The sequence below is a fragment of the Hibiscus syriacus genome, unplaced genomic scaffold (assembly GCF_006381635.1).
Source record: "Hibiscus syriacus cultivar Baekdansim isolate YM2019G1 unplaced genomic scaffold, ASM638163v2 tig00110652_pilon, whole genome shotgun sequence".
NCBI classification, from domain to species: Eukaryota; Viridiplantae; Streptophyta; class Magnoliopsida; order Malvales; family Malvaceae; genus Hibiscus; species Hibiscus syriacus.
Window position 1 is genome coordinate 488,305 of NW_024062812.1, and position 23,068 is coordinate 511,372.

At 33.4% G+C, this 23,068-nt stretch overlaps 1 protein-coding gene and 1 pseudogene across 1 annotated transcript; both read left to right on the forward strand.

Moving 5' to 3' along the window:
* The first annotated feature begins 419 nt into the window (after nt 1-419).
* LOC120137190 (expansin-A4-like) lies at nt 420-1,764 on the forward strand. The gene is made up of 3 exons (XM_039153004.1): nt 420-651; nt 771-1,089; nt 1,353-1,764. Exons 1-3 carry the CDS (start codon nt 501-503, stop codon nt 1,660-1,662), a joined length of 780 nt encoding a protein of 259 aa, XP_039008935.1. The 5' UTR covers nt 420-500; the 3' UTR covers nt 1,663-1,764.
* A 19,084-nt stretch (nt 1,765-20,848) lies between these two features.
* On the forward strand, nt 20,849-22,991 carry LOC120137178 (annotated as a pseudogene).
* The last annotated feature ends 77 nt before the right edge of the window (nt 22,992-23,068 follow it).

Below are 23,068 nucleotides of genomic sequence, written 5' to 3' on the forward strand. Positions count from 1 at the left end.
GCAGGAATCAAGTGTGGGAGGGAGTGGCTCGAGATTTAGTGTAATAAGGGCCGATGATTGCGGGGTTAAGTAGGTCCAGCCCACACGTCGGATTATTTCCTTTTTTGAGTGTCTTCTGGTTGGCTTACATTTAAATTCAGTGGGTCCATCTCATACCACCCAAATTCAATTGATCTCAAATTATAGCCGTAGATCAGGCTTATCCCTTTTGGAATTTCTGTATTATTAAATAAAACGCTGTTCTTTTTTCTAACAATAAATAACCCAGGGTTCTCACCAGAAAGCAACGTTAATGATGATTTGTTTGAAATTTCCAAATAATGGGCCTCTCTATCTTACCCTCCTTCCTTAAAGGCTGAGACCCATCTATTTAAGTACCCCTCCATCCCTCCCCTTTGCCTTAAATCTCTCCCTTTTCCTTTCTTTGAAGAAAAAAAGAAGAGAGAGAATTGGTTTTTAGAGTTTTGTGGTTTATCCCAAAGTAGTTGAAGGAAAAGGAAATGGGTACTGTGAGTGTAGTATGCGTTATTGTGGGTTTAATATCCTCAATTTGGATGGCTGAAGCAAGAATTCCGGGAGTTTACTCCGGAGGTGCATGGCAAAATGCCCATGCTACCTTCTATGGCGGCTCTGATGCATCAGGCACCATGGGTATCTTCTTCCTTCTGCTCCTGTGTTTTGTCTGTGACTTTTAAAAGGCACGTATTGAGGTACATTATTACCTTAATCTCGGCACTTATTACTATTTTGGTTTTTATAATGGTTTGCAGGTGGAGCTTGTGGATACGGAAACTTGTACAGCCAAGGTTACGGAGTTAACACGGCGGCGTTGAGCACAGCTTTGTTCAACAATGGCTTAAGCTGCGGCGCTTGCTTTGAGATAAAATGTGCAAGTGATCCAAAATGGTGTCATTCGGGAAGCCCTTCCATCCTCATTACGGCAACCAACTTTTGCCCACCAAATTACGCTCTCCCGAACGACAATGGCGGCTGGTGCAACCCTCCTCGCCCTCATTTTGACCTCGCCATGCCCATGTTCCTTAAGATTGCTGAGTACCGTGCCGGAATTGTCCCCGTTTCTTACCGCCGGTATATCCTCTGTTCCCCTTCAAGCTCGCTACATTTGTTACTAATAATTTCATGTTTAATGCAAATTTTTTTAAAAAAACGTAGATTAATTGATAATAATGCATAAAGTCACTGTTATTAGTTTTGTTTAACCATGAAATCAGTCAAAGACAGTAGAGTTCCCAAGATCTTGTCTTGTTGACTAAATGTCTATTCCACACGAACAATCATGCTCCGCGTTTTATGCTAACATCGTTCCGTCTTTTATTTAATAAATTACGTAGGGTGCCATGCCGGAAGAGGGGAGGAATCAGGTTCACGATTAACGGTTTCCGTTACTTCAACTTGGTTTTGATCTCCAACGTGGCAGGTGCAGGGGATATCGTGAAGGTTAGCGTGAAAGGATCTAGGACAGGTTGGATGAGCATGAGCCGAAACTGGGGTCAGAACTGGCAATCAAACGCTGTTCTGGTTGGTCAGTCACTCTCCTTCAGGGTCACAGGCAGTGATAGGCGCACGTCCACCTCTTGGAACATCGTTCCCGCCCATTGGCAGTTTGGTCAAACATTCACCGGCAAGAATTTCAGAGTTTGATTGGTTTTCCTCTCTTTGATGGTTTGGTGGATGGACCAATTTGCAAAAGAAAAAGAAGTTATCAACCCCCCGAAGTTAGAAAGCTTAGCAGTAAAATTGAAATATTTTAGAAAGTTTCCAGCTATTATCCATCTCCTTTTTGTGGTTCCGATTTTTAAGTTTTAGCCATTATGGGCCCTCCTTTAGTGGTAAAGAGAAAAGGGGCAAATATGTAAGCGAAAAAGACTGACGCGGCTGCACAAAATGTAGCCCGCGGTAAAAAAATAGTTTAACTGGGCTAATTAATTTCATTATATATAGTATTTGTGAAGTCTATTGTAGTACCTTTATATGGTTGAGTTGAAATATATATATTTTTGGTTTGATTCCCATGCTTGCGCCAATTTATAAATTAAATTTAATTGTGCATTTAGGTACTATATATTTATATATGTTATTCAATAAGGGCAGCCGCAGATGCACCCTCTAATCAGGATAAACATAAGTTTATTTTGAAATTTGAATTCTTTTTCGATTAATTCTTTTTTTATTAATTGTGTTAATTTTAAATTTTTATTTATATATAATTTTATAGAAAAAAAATATGTTATTAATATATGCCTTTAAATATATTTTTTAATCTGTTTTGAGTGTGTTACCTAAAATGAAGCTTCCCTTACCTATTTGGAGTGTGTCGAAGCAAAGCAACGGAACAAATAGTATCGTACAATCATAAAGCACTTAGTGGGATATTATTTATGGATACACATTGTGGGGAAATTTCCTGTTAGTATGTAAAAACAAATAGCGAATATTATCTTCACTCATGCAATTTTTATGCAAAAAAGGTTATTTGAGTACATATTACTATGTTATTTTTATTATAATAAATAAATATAATGTTTCTATTTCCAACTTATCTTGAAGTTAATTATGAACATAAATTTACGATTATAGTCCGAACTGTAAACATAAATTAAATGATGCGAGAAATTATATTTTTTTCTCTTCATATTCTATTGTATGGTTCAGTGTGTGAAATTGGAGTTGATTAGAATCTACAGACCCGTTACATAGAAACAAAAAAAAAAAAACGTCCCGTTGGGAACTCACAGTGAATGAAAGAATCGGAACTAGTCCAAAGATATATTCTTGGACTTGTTAAAAAACCAATTTATTTTATTTCAATTTATAAGGGAAAGTTACAAGAAACATTAAATTCCATTTCTTTCAAGTAAATATACGTTGTCAATAATTCCGTAGTTCATATTTGGATGTCACATCAATCAAGGGTCCAGATTTGCTCGAATCAAAACTTGAGCACATGGGTTGTGGGCCTATTTTACATTTGCCCCGATTGAGCTGGGTTTCCGTTTTCCTTCTAAATCTTTGATATGATAAAAGAATAATATAATATTAATATATTATGATTTTAAACTATATCATAAATAATATAACAAAGTCCACTCTCCTTCACTGGGTTAGGAAGAGGTTGGTCTTCTCTACTTTTCCCTTCTGTGTTTGTTGCTTATTGAGAGGAAATATCTTTGGATTCTTTTATTTTTACAAAACTAAAAATAAAGAGGGAGATAAAATGGCGGCTTTGGATTCCTTGGTTCTAACCTTCTTTATCCTGTTTTATAGTTGAATGTGGGTCTGGCTGCCTGAAATTTTCACATTAATCATTCTTCCTCTAATCATTTGTGCTATTTATAATTATATATGGTAACATGGTTAACATCTCTTTAGGTTTAGAACAACTAAATTATTAATTACAGAAAGATTTAGAATTTAATATATATATATACATATATTTGTTTTCTAAGATATAATGCAACATGACTAAATCAATGTGCCGTACCATTTTTTAGAATGTGGGTTCATACGAAGGATCAGACTACAATGAATCTCTAGCTTGTTAACTTCAATGGTTCAATAACTTAAGTTTCTATGCTGAAAACATATAATCAAGTCGAATGATTTGAGAAATATCAAAACAATATCTTTAATGCGTTAAATCATGAAAGATATTATAAAATCCACTGGGCCAATTTGTTCCAAAACATTATGCAAACCAATCAATTAAGGATTGAACTTCGCTTTATTGCTAAATCAAAGAATTATCTTCTAAGGATAAACTTTAAGAATAACCTTATTACCTAATTCAAACCAATAAAGAGAGGCTGAACACTTAATATAAGTTCGGGGCATATCTTGGTGAAATTATAATAAAATTAACGCTTGTTAGAGAATTTAAAGTGAGTTACTCGGAATGCAAGTGAAGAATTGGTGGGACACGTCTCCTCTTATACAAAATCATGGGTGGGCTGAGCACTCCAGTAGCTGGAGTTTATCCAGGCCACCATTTGGAATTCCAGGCATCATCAGCCCAAAGCCACTCCACGATGGGCTGTATCACTTCTAATTCCCCCGTTCTAGAGATATTCCTCTTTCATTTGTGATGTTATTGGTTATAATCAAAATTATAGGTTTCGTTCTCATTCTCACTGTGATTAAACAAGCGTAAAATTATAACAAAATCAAGTAAAATGTTTTCCGACAGACGATTGAGCTCCCACTTTAGGTGAAATTGAATCATGATAATGTCCCTTGTAAGGATTCATATGTTTATGTGTCTAACCTAATTTCTCTACCACAATAATACATAGTATTATCTATTCAGTACTTATTATTTTAGCGTTGTTTAATCATTTTTATTTTTTTATACAAGTTACAATCATTATTTTAAAGGTATTATGTTCTTTTCTTTTTCACGTTTCACTATCAATTAATAAAAATACATTGGAATGGATTCGTAACTTTGAGGATCGAATACGCATGTTTTTTTATAATAATTTCCTTTTGTATGTTAAAGTTAACATATTTGGGAGCTCCACACATTTTCATGGTAGATATAATTATTCAAATGAATTTTGTTAACTAGTACTAATTCTTAAAAACCCATCTTAAAATTAAGAGATTAATTATTTATGAAAATTGTATAAATATTGGTACTTGCAAATAAAGTAAATTGGATTGGAAGGGTTGTTATTGTATCTACAACACCCGAGCCGGATTAATTAATTAATTAATTGAATATTGATGGTTATAGAAAAAAAATTGTATAAATAATTACATCATATGTATTTTAATAATTTTTTTACAATAGCGTTTGGAAAATGTAATTTAAATAAAAGGGCTTTGCTTATTTAAAACGAAAGAATAATTTTATCTTTCCACACGCAGACATTATTCTTCTTGGGGAATTGATTTTCATCACAATCATTTTCAATAAAGCTCGGTTTAATGAATTTTTACATATATTTCTTTAGCATTATTATGTAGGCGATAGTTTAAACTTTTAATATTAAATGATTGAAATTTTTTAAATAAATATTATTTTATATTTATTTCATATTAATTAAGAAAAAAATTAATTAAATGTTTTTTATTTAAAAAATAAAGATTCTAAACTTTACCTATGTCGTAACCGTCTTTTGGGTAGGCCCGAAATTGAGTTTTGACTTAATAAAAAGCGTTAGAGTCGCCAACGATTATTTAAAACAATATTTAGGTTGATCAGATATCATCTTACCAAATCTGTGTTTTACCATAAATATGTCAGATTCAGAAGTCGATTACAGTCAGGGAAGGATTAGAACCCTTGTACTGCCCTTTCGATACTATTTTAACTTGTCGGTTGTCTTAATTGAAGAAATTTAAATTTAAAAATTTAATTCAAACTGATTACCTTTGATCGATTGGAATTATCCCTAAAAGGTCAAAAAATTAGATTGAAAAATATATATTAAATAAACGAAGAGAGAGAAAAAATAAAAAAATTGAGAAAATAAAAAAATGTTAAGAAAAATAAAAATGAAGAAAATGTTCAGTCTTAAAAATAATAAAATAAAAGAGTGTAATATATATATATACAATATTTAAAAAAAGAATAATAAAAAATGAAAAACATATTAAAATTAAAAGCAATAAAAAATATAAAAAATAAATAAAAATTTAAAGGATCAAATATAAACAATTCGAAATTTTATGGATTAAATTGATGCTAAAAAAGGAACTACAAGAGAAAAAACAAAAATTAGGCGGTTAATTTGCAAAATATAAAAATATAAACAATGATGAATAAATTCGAAATATAAGGGTAAATTTACAGCAGGTGACCAAAATGAATTATACTTTAAACTTATAGGGACTGTCAAAATAATTTAAAAAACTTGTATTTACACTTTAGTCCCTCGGTTATAAATACCTAAAAACCCAAAAAAATAACATTTTAACCCAACTTAGCCAAAAAAAACTCTCCCCCTCTCCAGAAAACCTCTCAACCCAAGTCAACGGGTCAAACTGGTCACCTTCCTTGGTCACACTCCGCCACCCGGCCGCCGCCTTCGATGGTCGGAAACCTAAAGGCTTACCTCTTTCGAAAGACCTCAACCTCGGGAATCTGAAACCAAAGCCCAAATCCCAAAAAAAACTCCCTAAATCGGCGTAGATCTAAAAAAGTTCTCTCGATTTTTACCTTTCCTGGAGTATTCTAACATCCAACAGTTTCTTCCTCTCCGATGACGATCTTACGCGTTTACGCCAACCCTTGATGAGGCAAAGCCTTGCTTTTTGGTTTCGGTTTTGAACGTTTATGGTTTGGTTTTTTCTGACGTTTTTGGTTTGGTTGCTTTGGATTTTTCTGTGTTGCTATGTCTAGTTTCGATCTCTTGGTATTGTGATGGTTGTTTTTTGTTTGCATTTTTTGCTCCGATGATCCTTGGCTACCTCTTGTGGTCACCGGGGTATTTATAACCCCTTATTGAAGTTGGTTTCTGGTGATTTCGGGTTTATGGGTTGTTACTTGACCGGCTAAACGGGACGGATCAGACCCGATTTAGCTAGGATTTTTTTGCATGGCCAATTTTTTGATTTGGAGTTGGCTGTTTCGTCGGTGTGCGGTCGGAAATCACGGCCGATTGCTTTGAGTTGGGATTTGAAAGTTGATTTACTCCTCGATTTACGTGCTCTTGATGATATGGAACTAGGGTTATGTGTAAAACCCTAACATACCTCAAGTCTCTTGTTTGCACGGTTTAGTAACCTGCTGGGTATTCAGGCTTTACCCGACCTTGGCCTGTTGGGTCTTCAGGATTTACCCGACCTTGGCATGCTGGGTCAGTTAGGCCCTTATTTGGCCCCTTACCTTCGTTGGATCATGACTCATTTTGAACTCGGACTCTTACTGGACCTTAAACAGAAATCAGACGAAAAATATTAATAAAATAATAAATAATATTAAATAATATAAATATAATATAAAAAATAAAAAATAAATAAAATCATTTTTAAAACTATATATTATATATGCTCAAAAATTATTTTTGAAACTATATAATATATGTATTTTCAAAAATTATTTTTAAAACTATATAATATATATTTTCAAAAATATTTTCAAAATTATATATTATATATATTTTCAAAAATTGTTTTTAAAACTATATAATATATATTTTTAAAACTATATAATATATATTTTTAAAACTATATATTATATATATTTTTAAAAATTGATTTTTTTAAAAACTACTTGTTTCAACAAAAAAGAAAATTCTTTCAAAAACTATACTATATTATTTATATATATTAAAAAACTCCGGACGAAAACGAGTATCTACAGTTGTCCCTCTTTGTCCTTTTTCGTGTAACGAAAAATAGGACAAAGATAAAATGACACAAATTTTCATTTGGTATGAAGGGGTCCCTGAGTCTAATATTCTCCCTTGTGGAGTTGAAAATTGACTCTAGTATTGCAATTAGAAATATCTCCCTGTTAAATTGAGTTGTGGATGACTCATCCGTTGTGAAGTTGAGTAAGTCTTAAAATGATATCATTCTTTATGAAATTCAAATCATAAATTGGAATTTAAATCAGAACTTGGCTTCTTGTCGACAAATCGTAATCAACCTTGGTATTCTTCTCGGTTTAAAGACCTCGGTTTAAAAATTCAACCAAAAAGTAGTTCCTCGACACTACTATATGGTTGATATGCCCTCGAGCTTAATGGAATCGAATTCAAAGGTTTTTTTGACAGATAGACATTCTCGCCTTGAGCTATGTTGTAAATTTGACTGAGATATAGTTTCTTGTCGCTAAATCGCAGCCAACCCAGGTCTTCTTCTTGACTTAAAGACCTCAGTTTACGCTTTAACCGGAAAGTAGTTCCTCGCTGCTACCATGCGGTTGATATGTCATCGAGTTGAATGGGATCAAACTCGAAGGTTTTTGTTGACATATATCCCTTCTCGCCTTGAGCTATGCTGTAATAGGCTGGGATATAACCCCTATTGTTGCATATGACTCATTTGATGTGAAACTAAGTCAATCCATTTGGGCATGATATCCTTCTTCGTGAAGTTGAAATCGTGGATGGCTCATTCGCTGCGAAGTTGAGCTTTGAATTGGACGTCATTTGTTGTGAAGTTGAAATTCAAACTCGAGTTGTAGTGCTTCACCAAATTAGCTTTTGTTTGGATATCCTTTATTGTGAAGTTGAAATCCAATATTATATAAGTTGCGTCGTTTCGAGTTCAATATATTTCGTATTGAAGATAAAATCTAGCTCGAAATTTGATCTGAAAAGTTGTTAGTCACAGATGACTCCTTCGTCGTGAAGTTTGATCAATTTTTTTGGTACGATATCCTTCTTCGTGAAGTTGAAATCGTAGATGGCTCATTCGTTATAAAGTTGAGCTTTGAATTAGACGTCATTCGTTGTAAAGTTGAAATCCAATCTTGTATAAGTTGTGTCGTTTCGAGTTCAATATATTCCGCTGTGAAGTTGAAATCAAGATCGAAATATGAATTGGAAAGTTGTTTGTCACAGATGACTCATTCGTCGTGAAGTTGGGTCAATCTTTCAGGTATGATATCCTTTGTCGTGAAGATGAAATCATGGATGGTTCCTTCACTGTGAAGTTGAGCTTTGAATTAGACGTCATTCGTTGTGAAGTTAAAATCCAATATCGAGTTGTAGTGCTTCGCCAAATTGGCTTTGGGTTGGATATCATTCGTTGTGAAATTGAAATCCAATCTTGTATAAGTTGCGTCGTTTCGAGTTCAATATATTTTGCTGTTAAGTTGAAATCTTGTTCGAAATCTAAACTGGAAAGTTGTTTTTTAATTGACAATTTTTCTTGACTTAAGCTAAGTTGTAAATTTTCTCTAAATGAAGGATGGCCCTCTTTCGCAGGTCTAAGCCGATCATAATTCTTTAAATGACTCATCTTCACGGGAAAACCAAGTGGTATATTCTGTCAGCCAGATATCATTCGTCGTGGAGTTGAAATCTGGCTTGAAAACGTTAACTGGAAACTAACCATTCGTTGTTAAGTTAAGCTGAACTGAATCCATTCTGTTTTAGCTCTCGAACTCGTCTGAAGTTGATTCTAAGATTGTCAATCTTTCAATAGGTCAAGTTGGTTTAGGTGTTGCTCCATGCCGCTGTGTTATGTAACCACCATCGATCTTTTTTGAAGGTGCTCTTGAATCGAGTATCTTTCATCTTGAAGTTAAAACTTGACTCTAAAGCTGCAAAAATTATGTATGCGAAAAATGATAAATGTGATGCTCTTAAGTATGTATAAGATGTATGCAACATGAATTAGTTATATTTTATCTCCTGGATGGAGCCTCATTTTTGTTTGCTGGTCTTGTCCTTGTAATCGATCATGCTACATTTTCTTCTCGGGTTGCTGGCAATGTCACAAGGGAGTGATACAAGTTCTGTCTGATCTCTCAGACTATTTGCTTTCAAGAATGTGAAATGCTCCATTATTCTGGCATTGTTTATTCTTTCTTCAATCGAGGTAATATGAGCCTCACCAGCTTCATGGACCTTTCACATTTGAGACTTTCCTGTTTGAAAATGTTTTTCTCATTTCTTTTATTTAAATTTTTTTTATAAAGTATTGCCCCTTAATTCAGGCTCACAATCAAATCACATCATAAACATGAGTTCACAGAAAATCAAAAGAATCAATAGCTCTTTAATGCTTTTAGAGTTATAGTTCTTTGACAAGTATCCAAATTGATGAGTTGGCTTCAGGTTGGCTTCCTATTTTCTAAGGTTTCGGCCACCAAAATGTCATTTATTTCTCGGTCCTTTTAAACATCGCAACATGCCCCTCTTTCTTGGCTTGATATTTTAATCGAATACGAACAAAATGACGCAACTACCATAATCAATTACTAGACTTTCTATAACACTTCTATTTCGGTTCTCTGAAATCTTCCAATTTTTCAAGCTTCGTAGACTCCTCTAACAAAGACAGTACCGAAATATCGATCTAAAAATGAAATTCTTGAGTGCTCGTGTGAAATTGACTATAACAAGTGTTCCTTAACTGCCTTAGTCCATATTTACCGAAACTCTTTATTTAGATAAATTTGATTTATTTTTCCATTGTCTGGCTAGCTAAATTCAATGTAATTTGCCTTTATCAGGCTAGCTGAAGGGTTCATCTTATTACAAATTCTTCAATTTGACAATTGTAATGGAGCAAACATCGAATTGCCAAGTACTCGAGCAATGTCATGTTTTGAATGCAGTCTATTCATAAAGCCAGAGCTTTTGAGTTTCATCTATAACCAATTGCCTTAGTGGAATAGCTCAGCTTTATTTTATACATATATAATTATATTCTAGGTATACAGATTCAATTTCTTAAGCTTCTCAAGAAGAACCTGTTATAGTCTAGGTGTTGTTGAAAGTAAAAAATCTCACCTTTAAATTTCAATTTCCAAGCAAATGATCTGAATTAGAATCACCTACTCGACTATTACATCTGTAAAGATCATGATCATCATTGAACATCATCAACAAAAGTATGGTCTAATCAGTTTTGTAATGTTATATGAAAAAGATGCCCCATGTTGTCTGCTCCTATACATACCTGAATACCAAGCCTCTTGTTCATTCCCTCATGATGGGAGAAGGCTATATTAGTTCTTGCAAGAGAAGGGTATGGTGTTCGAGCGTATCTTATGGGGTAAGGTCAAGGTCTTTGTTTTATCAATTCTCAATCTTGTCACTTTGTCAAAGATCTATAACTCCAATCATTTATAGAGTTTTTAATTCAGTTAATATTCAAAGAATTTCAAGTCTGCAAATTTGATTCATTGCTCGCCTTCTTTAAACTAGCATAAATTCATTTAAATATTCTTACAAAAAACTGAAAAAATATGAAAAACAAATTCAAACAAAATGTTGCAAATGGAATAAAGCTTCATGATTGAATGAAATGATCTCTTCCTTATTAGGATACCCCCGAGTTACTGAAGTGGATTCAATTCTTGTTACGCATTTTCTGCACGATTCTCTTGAATGCGAATCAATTCTCAATAGTGTGCCTTGGGACACCGCCATGATATTCGCAATGAGCATTCTCATCATACCATATGGGGTATGGGGGCTTCATGGGTTCCACCGGGTATGGTAAGGATGAGGTGTGTCCAATGTTTGTTCCTTTTTTATGAGACATCTTTTGTTAGTTAATGTGAATGTAAAAACATGAAAAATAAAAATAAAATGCAAGTTATAAAAAGCATTGCATGATGCATGAAATGTTTGAGGCATTGATAAAAAAACGTGTATATTATTATAAATAATCTTTATTGGGACAAAAGTGTTATTTCTTAAGAGACAAAAACACCCTAAAGGTACATTCTGACTAAGTCTTCTAGACCCCAAACAACTTCTAACAGGTTGACTAGTCTTTTGCCTTCGTCTGTCACCAGTTGAATACCCTGTCGAACTACTCCGAATTCTTTGGCTAAACCGTGCAAGTGACGAGCTGCTTTTTATACTTGCTCCAAGAAGTCTCGAATAACTGAATATCTGGCTTTCACTCTCTGCTGAGCCTGTTTCCTAACAGAAATGCCATTGGAGCCCTCCATCGATAGGAACTATCTGGAGTTCATTTTCTTGTTTCTTGAATTCGTCAACAATGACTTCCAATTTCAGCTATCATTTTTCCATCTTGTTCTTGTTGTCTTTAAAGGGACTCTTCAGGTTAGTAACCTTTTTTTCATTTGCCTTTGCAACCTTTGCCAACTCATTTTTGAAAAGTTTACTTTTGATGTGCTTGGTATAAACCCAGTCCATTCCGAGTCCTTCACAATGCAGCAAAGTGGTATACTTTTCGATTGTAGGCACCATGTCTTCTTGATTGAATGTGACACATAGTTGCCTTGCAGACTGTCTCCTTTTTCCTTCTGAGTCTTTTCTGACCATAGCCGAACTTCTGCGTATTTCACCTCTTGTATTATAACCCCTTTGTCCATTAATGCAAGCTATTTACATTTAACGAACTCGTTTCTGTGGATCAACACCTCTTTTGAATAATGTAAATTATAAAAAATAAAATAAAGGGGAAAAATAAAAGGAAAAAAGTTAGTGAGATAAAGATAATAATCAAAATAATGATGAAAAAAAGCCTACCCCACATGCTATATACCCCACATACTTATTATTCTTACATGGACATGATCTCTATCCCTCATGTTAATTTTAAACAAGTCCTAACCACATATCTTTCTAGTTCGCATGCTTTGAACATAAAGTAAAGTAGAAAATAACTCAAGACAGCCTAGGCTTTGAAATGAAGTTTTGGGGTGGGATCTAATTCCCTGTAGTTTCCCGGTTTAAGTTCTAAATAATGGTACCCGAGTTCTCCTCGTTGGTGCCCCCTTGGGCTTGCCAAACCCTCAGTCTTAAGCCCATTACAAGCTTATGTGGACCAAGTTAAACTCGAGATGATACATTCCGTTATGTCTATACGGAGAAAAAATTCACACAAATACATAAGGTATATGAATCCCGAAGGTTACTTGCTAGGCCTATACGAAGAATAAATTCCCACGAAAGCGTCGCTTTCACCTCCACTTATAAAAAGGCTTGGAGCTCAGGTATAGAACCAGAGATGAAAATTTAAAAATTTGAAATCATTAAAAAACCTCAGTACAACTATTTATTTGAGAAATAATCAAAGATAAATAATAAAAATTGAATAAATAAAGTAAAATTTAAACTTGTTATTTTCGCTTAAAAAGATAACCGGAAATTAATTATGACCTGACTTACTTATCTGTCCCCAGCAGAGTCGCCAAGCTGTCGTAACCGTATTTCGGGTGGGCTCAGAATTGGGATTCGACTTAAATAAAATGTGTTAGAGTCGCCATCGATCATTTAAAAACAACATTTATGTTGATCGGATACAATCTTACCTGATCTGCATTTTACCAGAAATGTGTCGGATTCAAGAGTCGATTACAGTCAATGAAGGATTAACACCATTGTACAGCCCTTTCGGTACCATTTTAATTTGTCAATTGTCTTAATTGCGAAAATTTAAATTTAAAAATTCAATTCAAACTGATTACCTTTGATCAATTGGAATTATCCCTAAAAGGTCAAAAATGTTAGATTGGAAAATATATATTAAATAAATCGAAGTGAGAGAAAAATAAATTAAAAAATGTTAAGAAAAATTAAAAATAAAAATGAAGAAAATGTGCAGTCTTAAAAATAATAAAATAAAATAGTGTAATATATATATATATATATATAACAATGTTTTAAAAAAAGTATTATAAAAATGAAAAAAGATATTAAAAGTAAAAGAAATAAAAATATAAAAAATAAAATAATAAATAAAAATTTAAAGGATCAAATTGAAACAAATCAAAATTTTATGGATCAAATTGATGCTAAAAATGAACTGGAAGAGAAAAACAAAAATTAGGGGGTTAATTTGCAAAATATAAAAAATATAAACAAGGATTAAATTGAATAAATTCAAAATTTAAGGGTAAATTTACAGTAGGTGACCAAAATGAATTACACTTAAAACTTACAGGGACTGTGAAAATAATTTAAAAATATTGTATTTGCACTTTAGTTCCTCTGTTATAAAAACCCAAAAAATAACATTTTAACCCAACTCATAAAAAAACTCTCACCTTCTCCAGAAAACCTCTCAACCAAGTCAACCGACTGAAGGCCGGTTACATTCCACTTCCACACTCTGCCGCCCGACCGCCGCCTCCGGTGGCCGGAAACCTAAAGGCTTACCTCTTTTGAAAGCCCTCAACCCAGGAATCCAAAACCAAAGCCCAAATCCACAAAACACCCTAAATCGACATAGATCTAAAAACGTTCACTTGGTTTTTTACCTTTTCTCGTCATACTTTCTAACATACAACGGTTTCTTCCTCTCCGACAACGCTCTCACGCGTTCCCGTCGACCCTTGATGAGGCAAAGCCTTGCCTTTTGGTTTCGGTTTCGAACGTTTATGGTTTGGTTTTTTTTGACGTTTTTGGTTTGGTTGCTTTCGATTTTCTGTGTTGCTATATGTATTTTCGATCTCTTGGTATTGTGTGGTTGTTTGTATTTTTTGTTCCAATGATCCTTGGCTGCCTCTTCTGTTCATCGGGGTATTTATAACCCATTGTTGAAGTTGGTTTTCGGTAATTTCGGGGTTATGGTTGTTACTTGACGACTAAATAAGATGGGTCAATCCCGATTTAGCCGGATTTTTTTTGCATGGCCAATTTTTCGGTTTGGCGTTGGCTGCTTCATCGGTGTACGGCCTAAAATTTCGGTCGATTGCTTTGAGTTGGGATTTGACCGTTGATTTACTCCCCGATTTACATGCTCTTGATGATACGACGCTAGGGCTATGTGTAAAACCCTAATATACCTCGGGTCTCTTGTTTGCTCGGTTTAGTGACCTGTTGGGTATTCGGGCTTTACCCGACCTTGGCTTGTTGTGTCAGGTAGGCCCTGATTTGGACCCTTACATTTGTTGGATCGTGACTCATTTTGAACTCGGACTCTTATTGGACCTTAAACAAAAATCAGAGAAAAATATTAATAAAATAATAAATAAAAATAAATAATTTTAATATAATATAAAAATAAAAAATAAAAAAATAATTTTTAAAACTATATATTAAATATGCTCAAAAATTATTTTCGAAACTATATAATATATATTTTCAAAAATTGTTTTTAAAACTATATAATATATATTTTCAAAACTATATATTATATATATTTTCAAAAATTGTTTTTAAAACTATATAATATATATTTTCAAAAATATTTTCAAAACTATATATTATATATATTTTCAAAAACCGTTTTTTTAAAACTATATGTTTCAAAAAAATTCTTTCAAAAACTATATTATATTATTATATATATTAAAAAACTCCGGACGAAAATGAGTGTCTACAACATCTTTATGAGTTAATTGTATCATATATCAATTAATATTAATTTCATTCTTAAATTATGATTCTCATTTTAGGTTATAAATTTTGAAATAATTTAATCTCATACCTAAAATATAATCTTCATTCTAAATTAATCCATAAATTTTTGAAATTTTAAATTTCATTCTCATTCTAAATTATGACCCAGCATATCAAGCAGCGGTTAAGCTTGTGAGCTACTAGAGGATGATTCCTACTTGTAAACGAGTATAAATAACTACATATCAAATTTTCCTACATTATTTCTTTGGGGTTTAAACTATAAATCAGTTTATTCATTTTCATTTTTTAAATTATAAAGATTATAGATAGTTGCTTTATTGAGTATACCGACTATTAAAAATAATCTTTTGATTATAGGATGTTACTTTGTTGAGTCACCCAACAATTAAAAATTATAAAATGACCACTTGACTATTTATATGTTTCAAACTCACCACTTTCTGTTAAAAATTAGTTATTGTTTGAGCTAGACATAAGTATGTTAACTAGAATATGATAACACATGATCTCATAATCGTTTGAGTTGTATTTTGTGGATTGATTTTTCGTTATATTATATTGTCGAGTTAGTGCTTGAAATATTATGTCATCGAGCCAGTACTTAAAAACAACGACAATACTTGTAGACATAATTAAAATATGATTTTACCATATTTTAGTCAACATGTTAACGTTTAACTCAAATGATCATCAAATTTTTAAAGAAAAGTGACAAATTTAGAACATATAAATAATTGAGTGACAATGGGTCAATGAAAGAAAAAAAAAGGAAGGGAAGAAGCCTAAAATTATAAGGAACAAATTAATTTTAATTTCTAATTTCATTTTAAAATTCAATGATGAAATTGACGTAGAATCTAGATTTGTAAAGTTAATTTTTTTTAATAGTTTTGGGTGATAATAAGGGATAATATTTATTTATAATATTTTTTAATTATTAATAACACACTCTACAAACGTAATTGTTCAAATTTGACACCTCTAGAAAGATTAACATTATTCCTTATCATTGAGATCGTTTGATTTTTTTTAATATTGCACCATGTTTCAATCAACGTTTGGTCTGAGTATATTTTATAATTTTTAAGATAAATATATTTTTTTAAAAAATTAGGGATGAGTTTTAAAAAATAAAATATTAAGAATTAATTTTAATATAAGGTTTAATATAAAAATAAATATTTAAATTATATTTAAAATAAATTTTATATATTTAAAAAATTAATTAAAAATTATAAATAATGTTTTCAATGTCATATTTTTTGTCATTAAAAAAATCGTTGTATAATATGTGCACATTTATAATTTTTTGAAATTTATCTTTTTAAAGAACTTAAAAATATTATTATTTTTATAAAAATACCTTAAATATTCAAAACTTAAAATCTCTAATATTTCTCGCTGTTGGCCACCACCAAGGTCGTTGTCATCGGTCGAAGCCCGCGCTGTTAATCGGTCGAAGCCCGCGATGTTAATCGGTCAAAGCCTCAAGTTGTCAATTGACCAATGAAACAGAACGAAAAAGCTGAAGCAAAACGATAAAGCTATTGTCGGCGTAACCCTAAGTTGTCGTTGGTATTCATTTGTCTAACAGTCATCGAGGTTCATTTGGAAGGGAGGGAGGGGGAAAGAGGTGGGGGATGAAAGGGGATTGGGACGGGAAAGAGGGAGGGGATGACGGAACGAGGAATAGATTTAATTTTTTTAAATATTATTATTTTTTTAAAATAAAATATTAAAAATATTAGAAAAAAGATACATGTTACATAATAGTTGTGTTATGCACTTATTTAATTAAAAATACTTTAAACACCTAAAATTAATTTCAGATATAATTTAAATATTTTTTATATTAATTCTTAATATAATAACTTATTGTTTTCGAAATTATGAAGATAAAATAAATAATGAGTTTATAAATAATAATGTAAGATTCATGTAAGTTATATCCGCGATGGTATCTCCATAGTTATTTTTAATTTTTTAATAAAAATTATTTATGTCAATTAACTTTTATTTCTACTAAGATTATTACCATTACAATTGTTCATAAAAGATTAAATGTTTAATATTTTTTATTTATAAAGTAAGTATATCTAGTGTAGATCAAATTATTCATTTTTGTTCTCTCATATTTCTTTAAATAATGAGTTTTAGACTTACTAAGTATTCATCTTTTCCCCCTAGAATTCTCTATTTCTTTCCTGTATAAGAGTAAGATTGAATTTAAAATTTGTCAAAAATATTTATTTATAAGAGAATATTTAAAATATAATAAAAAGATTAAAAATAATATATTTAAAGTTTAATATAAAAATTTGAAACCTGTTCGACTGATAAAATAATTTTATATTAGTTCTCCCCAAATTGAATGGGTCAAACAGGGCAACAGAAAACACGTGTAACCAGTTCCTCTGTTTCATTTTTAAAGAAATGCATGTGTTTTTGAGCGATTGGATTATTTGTCACTAACAAAAATTTATGTGGATTTTGGCAATTGAATTGGACCGTTTCGGCTGCCCAATTTTGATTTCAATAATCAAATTATGTTTGAAACTTATTATCACAAGTTGCAAATTAAGAAATTACATTTAGGTTTGATGTGTATGAAACAACTTATTTTAATAGTTAAAGAAATTATTATTATTATCAGATATTATAGGTTCGAGTATTAATAACTATAATAGTGATTAGATGTTCATTATCAAATAATTAAGAGTATTTATGTCGCGACCGTCTTTCGGTTGAGCCCCAAAATTGGGCTTCGACTTGAAAAATGTGGATTGGAGTCACCACCGACCACTTTAAAACAAACTTAGGTGGGTCGGACACCATCTTAACTGATCTGCGTTGCACCAGAAATGTGTCGGGTTCGGGAGTCGGTTACGGTCAAGGAAGGATTAGTACCCTTGAACCGCCCTTTCGATACCAATTAATTTATCGGTTGCCTTTAATTGCGAAAATTAGAATTTAAGTTAAAATTTAAATTATTCGATTCGAATCACTCACCTTTGATTGACTGGAATTGTCCTAAAAATATCAAATTACTGTTAAATAATAGAATAAAATAAAATAAGATGAGAAAAAAATATTAAAAAAAATATTGAAGAGATTAATGATTAAATTAAAGTTAATTGAAGGCTGTCAAGAGAAAAAATCAAAGTTAGGGTACCAATTTAAAGTAAACAAAGATGTTTTTTAATTAATTGAACACTGCACATTCAAACAATTAAATAGCATTGGTCTACTGCCATTATTGAAATGTTTACAAGCTAAACCCAGTTTATTCAAAAAAGATGCCAAATGGAAGGCAATATAAAACCCACAGTGGAGATTCAGGTTCAAAAGTTGGCATATGAAGATCCAACGTGCAGTTGAAAACTCACTCCATCATGTATCACATCATAAATATCCTTAAGAGTTGAACTAAAGCTAGAGTTATCATAAATATCCTTAAGAGTTGAACTAAAGCTAGAGTTATCATAAATATCCTTAAGAGTTGAACTAAAGCTAGAGTTATTGGCTGTAACAAACACCATTCCCAGTGTTAAATCTGAAGCATGACAAAACCACCAAAAACTGAAATACATATAAATAGCAAGCTGAAATTCTTGGGAAGAAATAGCAGAAAATGGTAGTAAATTGAGAGGCAGATACCATCATTCCTAACCAGGAGGCCAGCATATATTCTACAACTGGAACGGGAGTCACGAAAACTGAGGATATCTTTAACTTAGAAACAACAAATGATCTACCAATTGATCGGCGAAGAAGGAAAGTCGTTCCTGCACCAAAAGTTACACCATGGAATCCTTTATGGTTTGAAAACTTCAAATAACAGGGGTTTGAACTCCAGGTGCTCGAAGAAAATCCTCGGTGCCGTTTGCGTCCTCGTCAGCCCCAACAACCCCACACGAGCACCAAATTGTACAGCTCTCTGCATTATCGGTTACAAAAGCAGCAGCAGCCAGAGCAGCTCCAGAAAGTCTCAACAACCCCGGACTTGATGGATCACTCTTGATATGTTGTTGTGCCATCCATGCACGACCTCGGGTTGCACATTCAAAGATACCGAGGCATTAGCGGGATTCATGGAAGGTCCGGTGTAACCAGTACGGGCATGATTATCGCCACGATTGAAATGGAGAGCAACCATGTCTTGAATATGCACTATGTGGACCTTCAAGAATGATAAAAAGAACAGCAAAGGTATTACAAAATCAAAAGGCCCTCGGCAATGGCTCCGGTGTGTATCTACTTTCAGAGAAGGTTCTACTTTCGTCTTTTTCGAATCAGAGGTTACATCTACATCAGAATGTGAAGAAGATAACCAAGCTTTTGTGTCGTGGAATACTAGATTGGTTCTCAATGTCACTCCCTCAAACAATAGCCGATTTCGCGGTGACAGCGAAAGTCTCCTCCCGGTGGCCGCGGACACGCCCTGTTTCAAAGCCTCGCACCAACATAACCTCTCTATATACTTCAACTATAGTGAGAATGTAGGTATTTGTTTGTAGAAATATATCTACGTAAGTGTTGGAAATTGAATATAGGATGAAATGAGGACTTGGTGGTCTGAGGAACATGACCCACACCCATTGATGAAGTCAATAACTGGTTTACAAAGGGTGATGAACCTAGTGAACTGATGCGAAGGTCACCATGAAATCAGGGGGTCTGGCTTCCATTGATGCTGGAAAGTGGAAAGTGGAAAGTGGGAACCATGGAAGGAAGAGAAAGAAGGCAAAGAGCAAGAACCCCTGCCTCGTGTGTATTTTATCACTCTGTCCCTTTTAAAAAAATCATTTCCCCCTCTTCCTCATAAGGCCATTGGATCCCCTTTTTATATCATGACTTTCACTTTACTACCGAAAATTTTGGAAAAAAACCATGGAGAGCAACCAACTACTTCTCCTTTGATTTCGGCGGTGGATTCTTCCCCCACTAACAGAAAATGGCCTTCTCTCCCATAACTACCTGCCTTGCTGACCTCTTTATGTGGCTAAAAAATCTGATTTTGTTTTCTCTGTTATGCGGTTACACGTACGAATCTGAGCGGTTCGGGTTGGGCTTTGTAAAACAAAATTAATATTAATAATAATAATAATAATAATAATAATATATTAATAATAATCTATTATATATAAAAATTCAAAAAAATTATATTATATTACTATAAATATATATATATATATATATATATATGGAAAAAACATATCCGAACGAAAATAAGTGTCTACAATTTAAAACATATATTATTTTATATTCACCTTAATTTTTTAAAATAAAAATTGATTTGATACACAGATTGCCTTCATTCATTCTTTTGAAGAGATGCTAATACTAGTTAATCATTTTTTTAATTTTTGGTTGCACTTAATATATAAAATTATATTTTTTTAATTTTTAATATTCTTATTTTATTTTATACATAATTATTTTGTGTTTTAATTTTATTTTGATCACATAAATTGGTGAATTATCGGTTCGCATTAATATGATTTTTTAAATAATTGAAGTTTTGAAGTATAAATTCCAACGCAAATTAAATCAATTTCCAATGCAAAATGTTTGACCGTACAAAGTCCAACTCCAAAAAAACAATACTATAAATTCCAATCAAAGCCCTTGAGATTTTCAGGTAACCAAAAGCTTCAATGGAAAATGGGTGCCCTTTCTCTCTTGTACTGTCTGATACTGACAGTCTCTGCCTCTCTTGGTTCATCCCACTCTCTGCCATCGCCCTCGTGATTCTTCAATCCGCTTTCTCATTTAATCCTTTCCAAAAAACTACAATTCCTTAATAATCCAAACAAGAAACAAAACCACCCCCCAAAGTTGAAACTTTGACATTATTTACTCTTACCTGCCTTTGAATTTGACCCATAATCTTTCTCTCCTTCTTCGTTCGTTTTCCAAACTTGATCTTCTTCTAATTATGAAGTGCTTTCATTCAGTAACGGGGACAGGCGGAACGTGGAGACGATGGGGGGCCGCGTCGCTGCCGTTTCGAGGGTCGTCGTCGAAGTGACGTGGACGGGTCATTTAGCGTGGCGTCGAGCAGCGTCGGTAGAGTCGTTCGGAGTTCGACTCCGAGTCGACCAGGGACTTGGCCTCGGATTACTTGACCGTGGGTGGTTTCTACGATCCTGACTCAGCGTCGAGCAAACGATCTGCGGGCTTTTACATTCGCCGAGCTGAAATCTGCTACCCGTGGGTTCAGTAGAGCTTTTGATCGGTGAAGGCGGGTTCGGATGCGTTTACAGAGGTGTCGTTAAAATTCATGATGAAGCTAATGACTGTCGTAATTTAAAGTTAGATGTCGCCGTCAAACAACTCAATCGTCACGGTTTCCAGGCATAGCCCCACTCATCCCTCGTCGCTTCCCATTTTACATATCCGTTTGAAATACATAACTTTTGATGTTCAATTTAATTGCAAAATACGTATAATCCATAATTATGAGAAGCTTAATCTTGCTTATAAACTGCATAACAATGTAGTTGTACACGTTAAGAATTTTAAATTTTGTTATTACTAAAGTATAAATCATAGTTGAATGTCTTTTGCTTTGCTTTGCTAGTATGCAGGGGCATAAGGAATGGATCAATGAAGTGAGCCTTTTGGGTGTAGTTAAGCACCCGAATCTTGTAAAATTAGTGGGATATTGTGCTGATGATGATGAAAGAGGGATTCAAAGCTTTTGGTCTATGAACTTATGCGTAACAAAAGCTTGGAAGACCATTCTTGGCTCGGATGCATTCATTGCCATTGCCGTGGTTGACAAGATTGAAAATCGCTCAAGATGCCGCCCGGGGTTTGGCTTACCTTCATGAAGAAATGGACTTAGGTATACCTTTTTATCGATGTCTTAAAAACTCAAATATTAGCTTCAATCCTTACTGTCAACGATGCGGTTTGTGTTCTCTTCATGATTTTGGTTTGTTTTTTATTTGTGCAGCTAATATTTCGGATTTCAAGACGTCGAATGTTCTACTAGATGAGGACTTCAACGCTAAGCTCTCAGACTTTGGGTTAGCTAGACAAGGACCTTCTGAAGGGTTTGGCCATGTTTCTACAGCATAGGTTAATCACCTTTGTTTAAGCAAACCATAGTATTACTATATTTAGATGTCATGATATCTGATTTAATAGTTTACACCTTAGAAATTTAGTTCTTGCAGAACCTAAGTAGTAAACTATCACGTTGAGACGTCTTTTTAGTTGGATCATGGATATTAATTGCTGCTTTTATTGTTTCAAAAACTTTTTTAAGGTTGTCGGGACAGTAGGTTATGCTGCCCCGGAGTATGTGCAAACCGGTAGGCTAACTGCTAAGAGTGATGTTTGGAGCTTCGGGGTGGTTCTATTCGAGCTCATCACCGGAAGGCGAGCTCTAGAAAGAATCTACCTCGAAGTGAGCAGAAAGCTCCTGGAATGGGTGAAACCTTATGTATCTGATTCGAAGAAATTTCCCTCATCATAGATCCTCGCCTTGAAGGACAGTATTGCATCAAATCCGCTCAGAAACTAGCATCCTTAGCGAACAAATGTTTATCGAAAAACCCAAGTCCCGTCCTAGAATGGGTGAAGTGGTTGAGATGCTAGGCAACATCATTAGTGAGACTTCATGTCAAGACGAAGGTGTGTCTCGACCAGTCCGTGAAAATGAAGATGTAAAGGAAGAAAGTGGAGTAGAGCTCGAGGCTGAGTCTACCAAACAAGGGCACAGTTACCTGAAGAAGGTTAGAGATATCAGAGAAATAATAAGTTTAAGAAACAAATCAATTGGGAAGTTAGATTGGAGAAATTGGACACCCGGACTGGTGAGGACTTGGTGATGACCGATGACGAGATCGCAAACGGGAAGGAGAAATAGATAAGCCTCTCATACTGTTGAATGAGTGCATTATCAAATACATTAGCAGTGGGTAGCATGAAATATTGATATTATTTTCAAGTTAATGAAGGATTAGTGGAGTGGGATATATTTCTTAGCAAGACTTTCAAGTTTTTTGCATCACATCGCATTATAGATAAATTTGAAAGGTCTAATGAAGATTTTTCGGTAATAATAA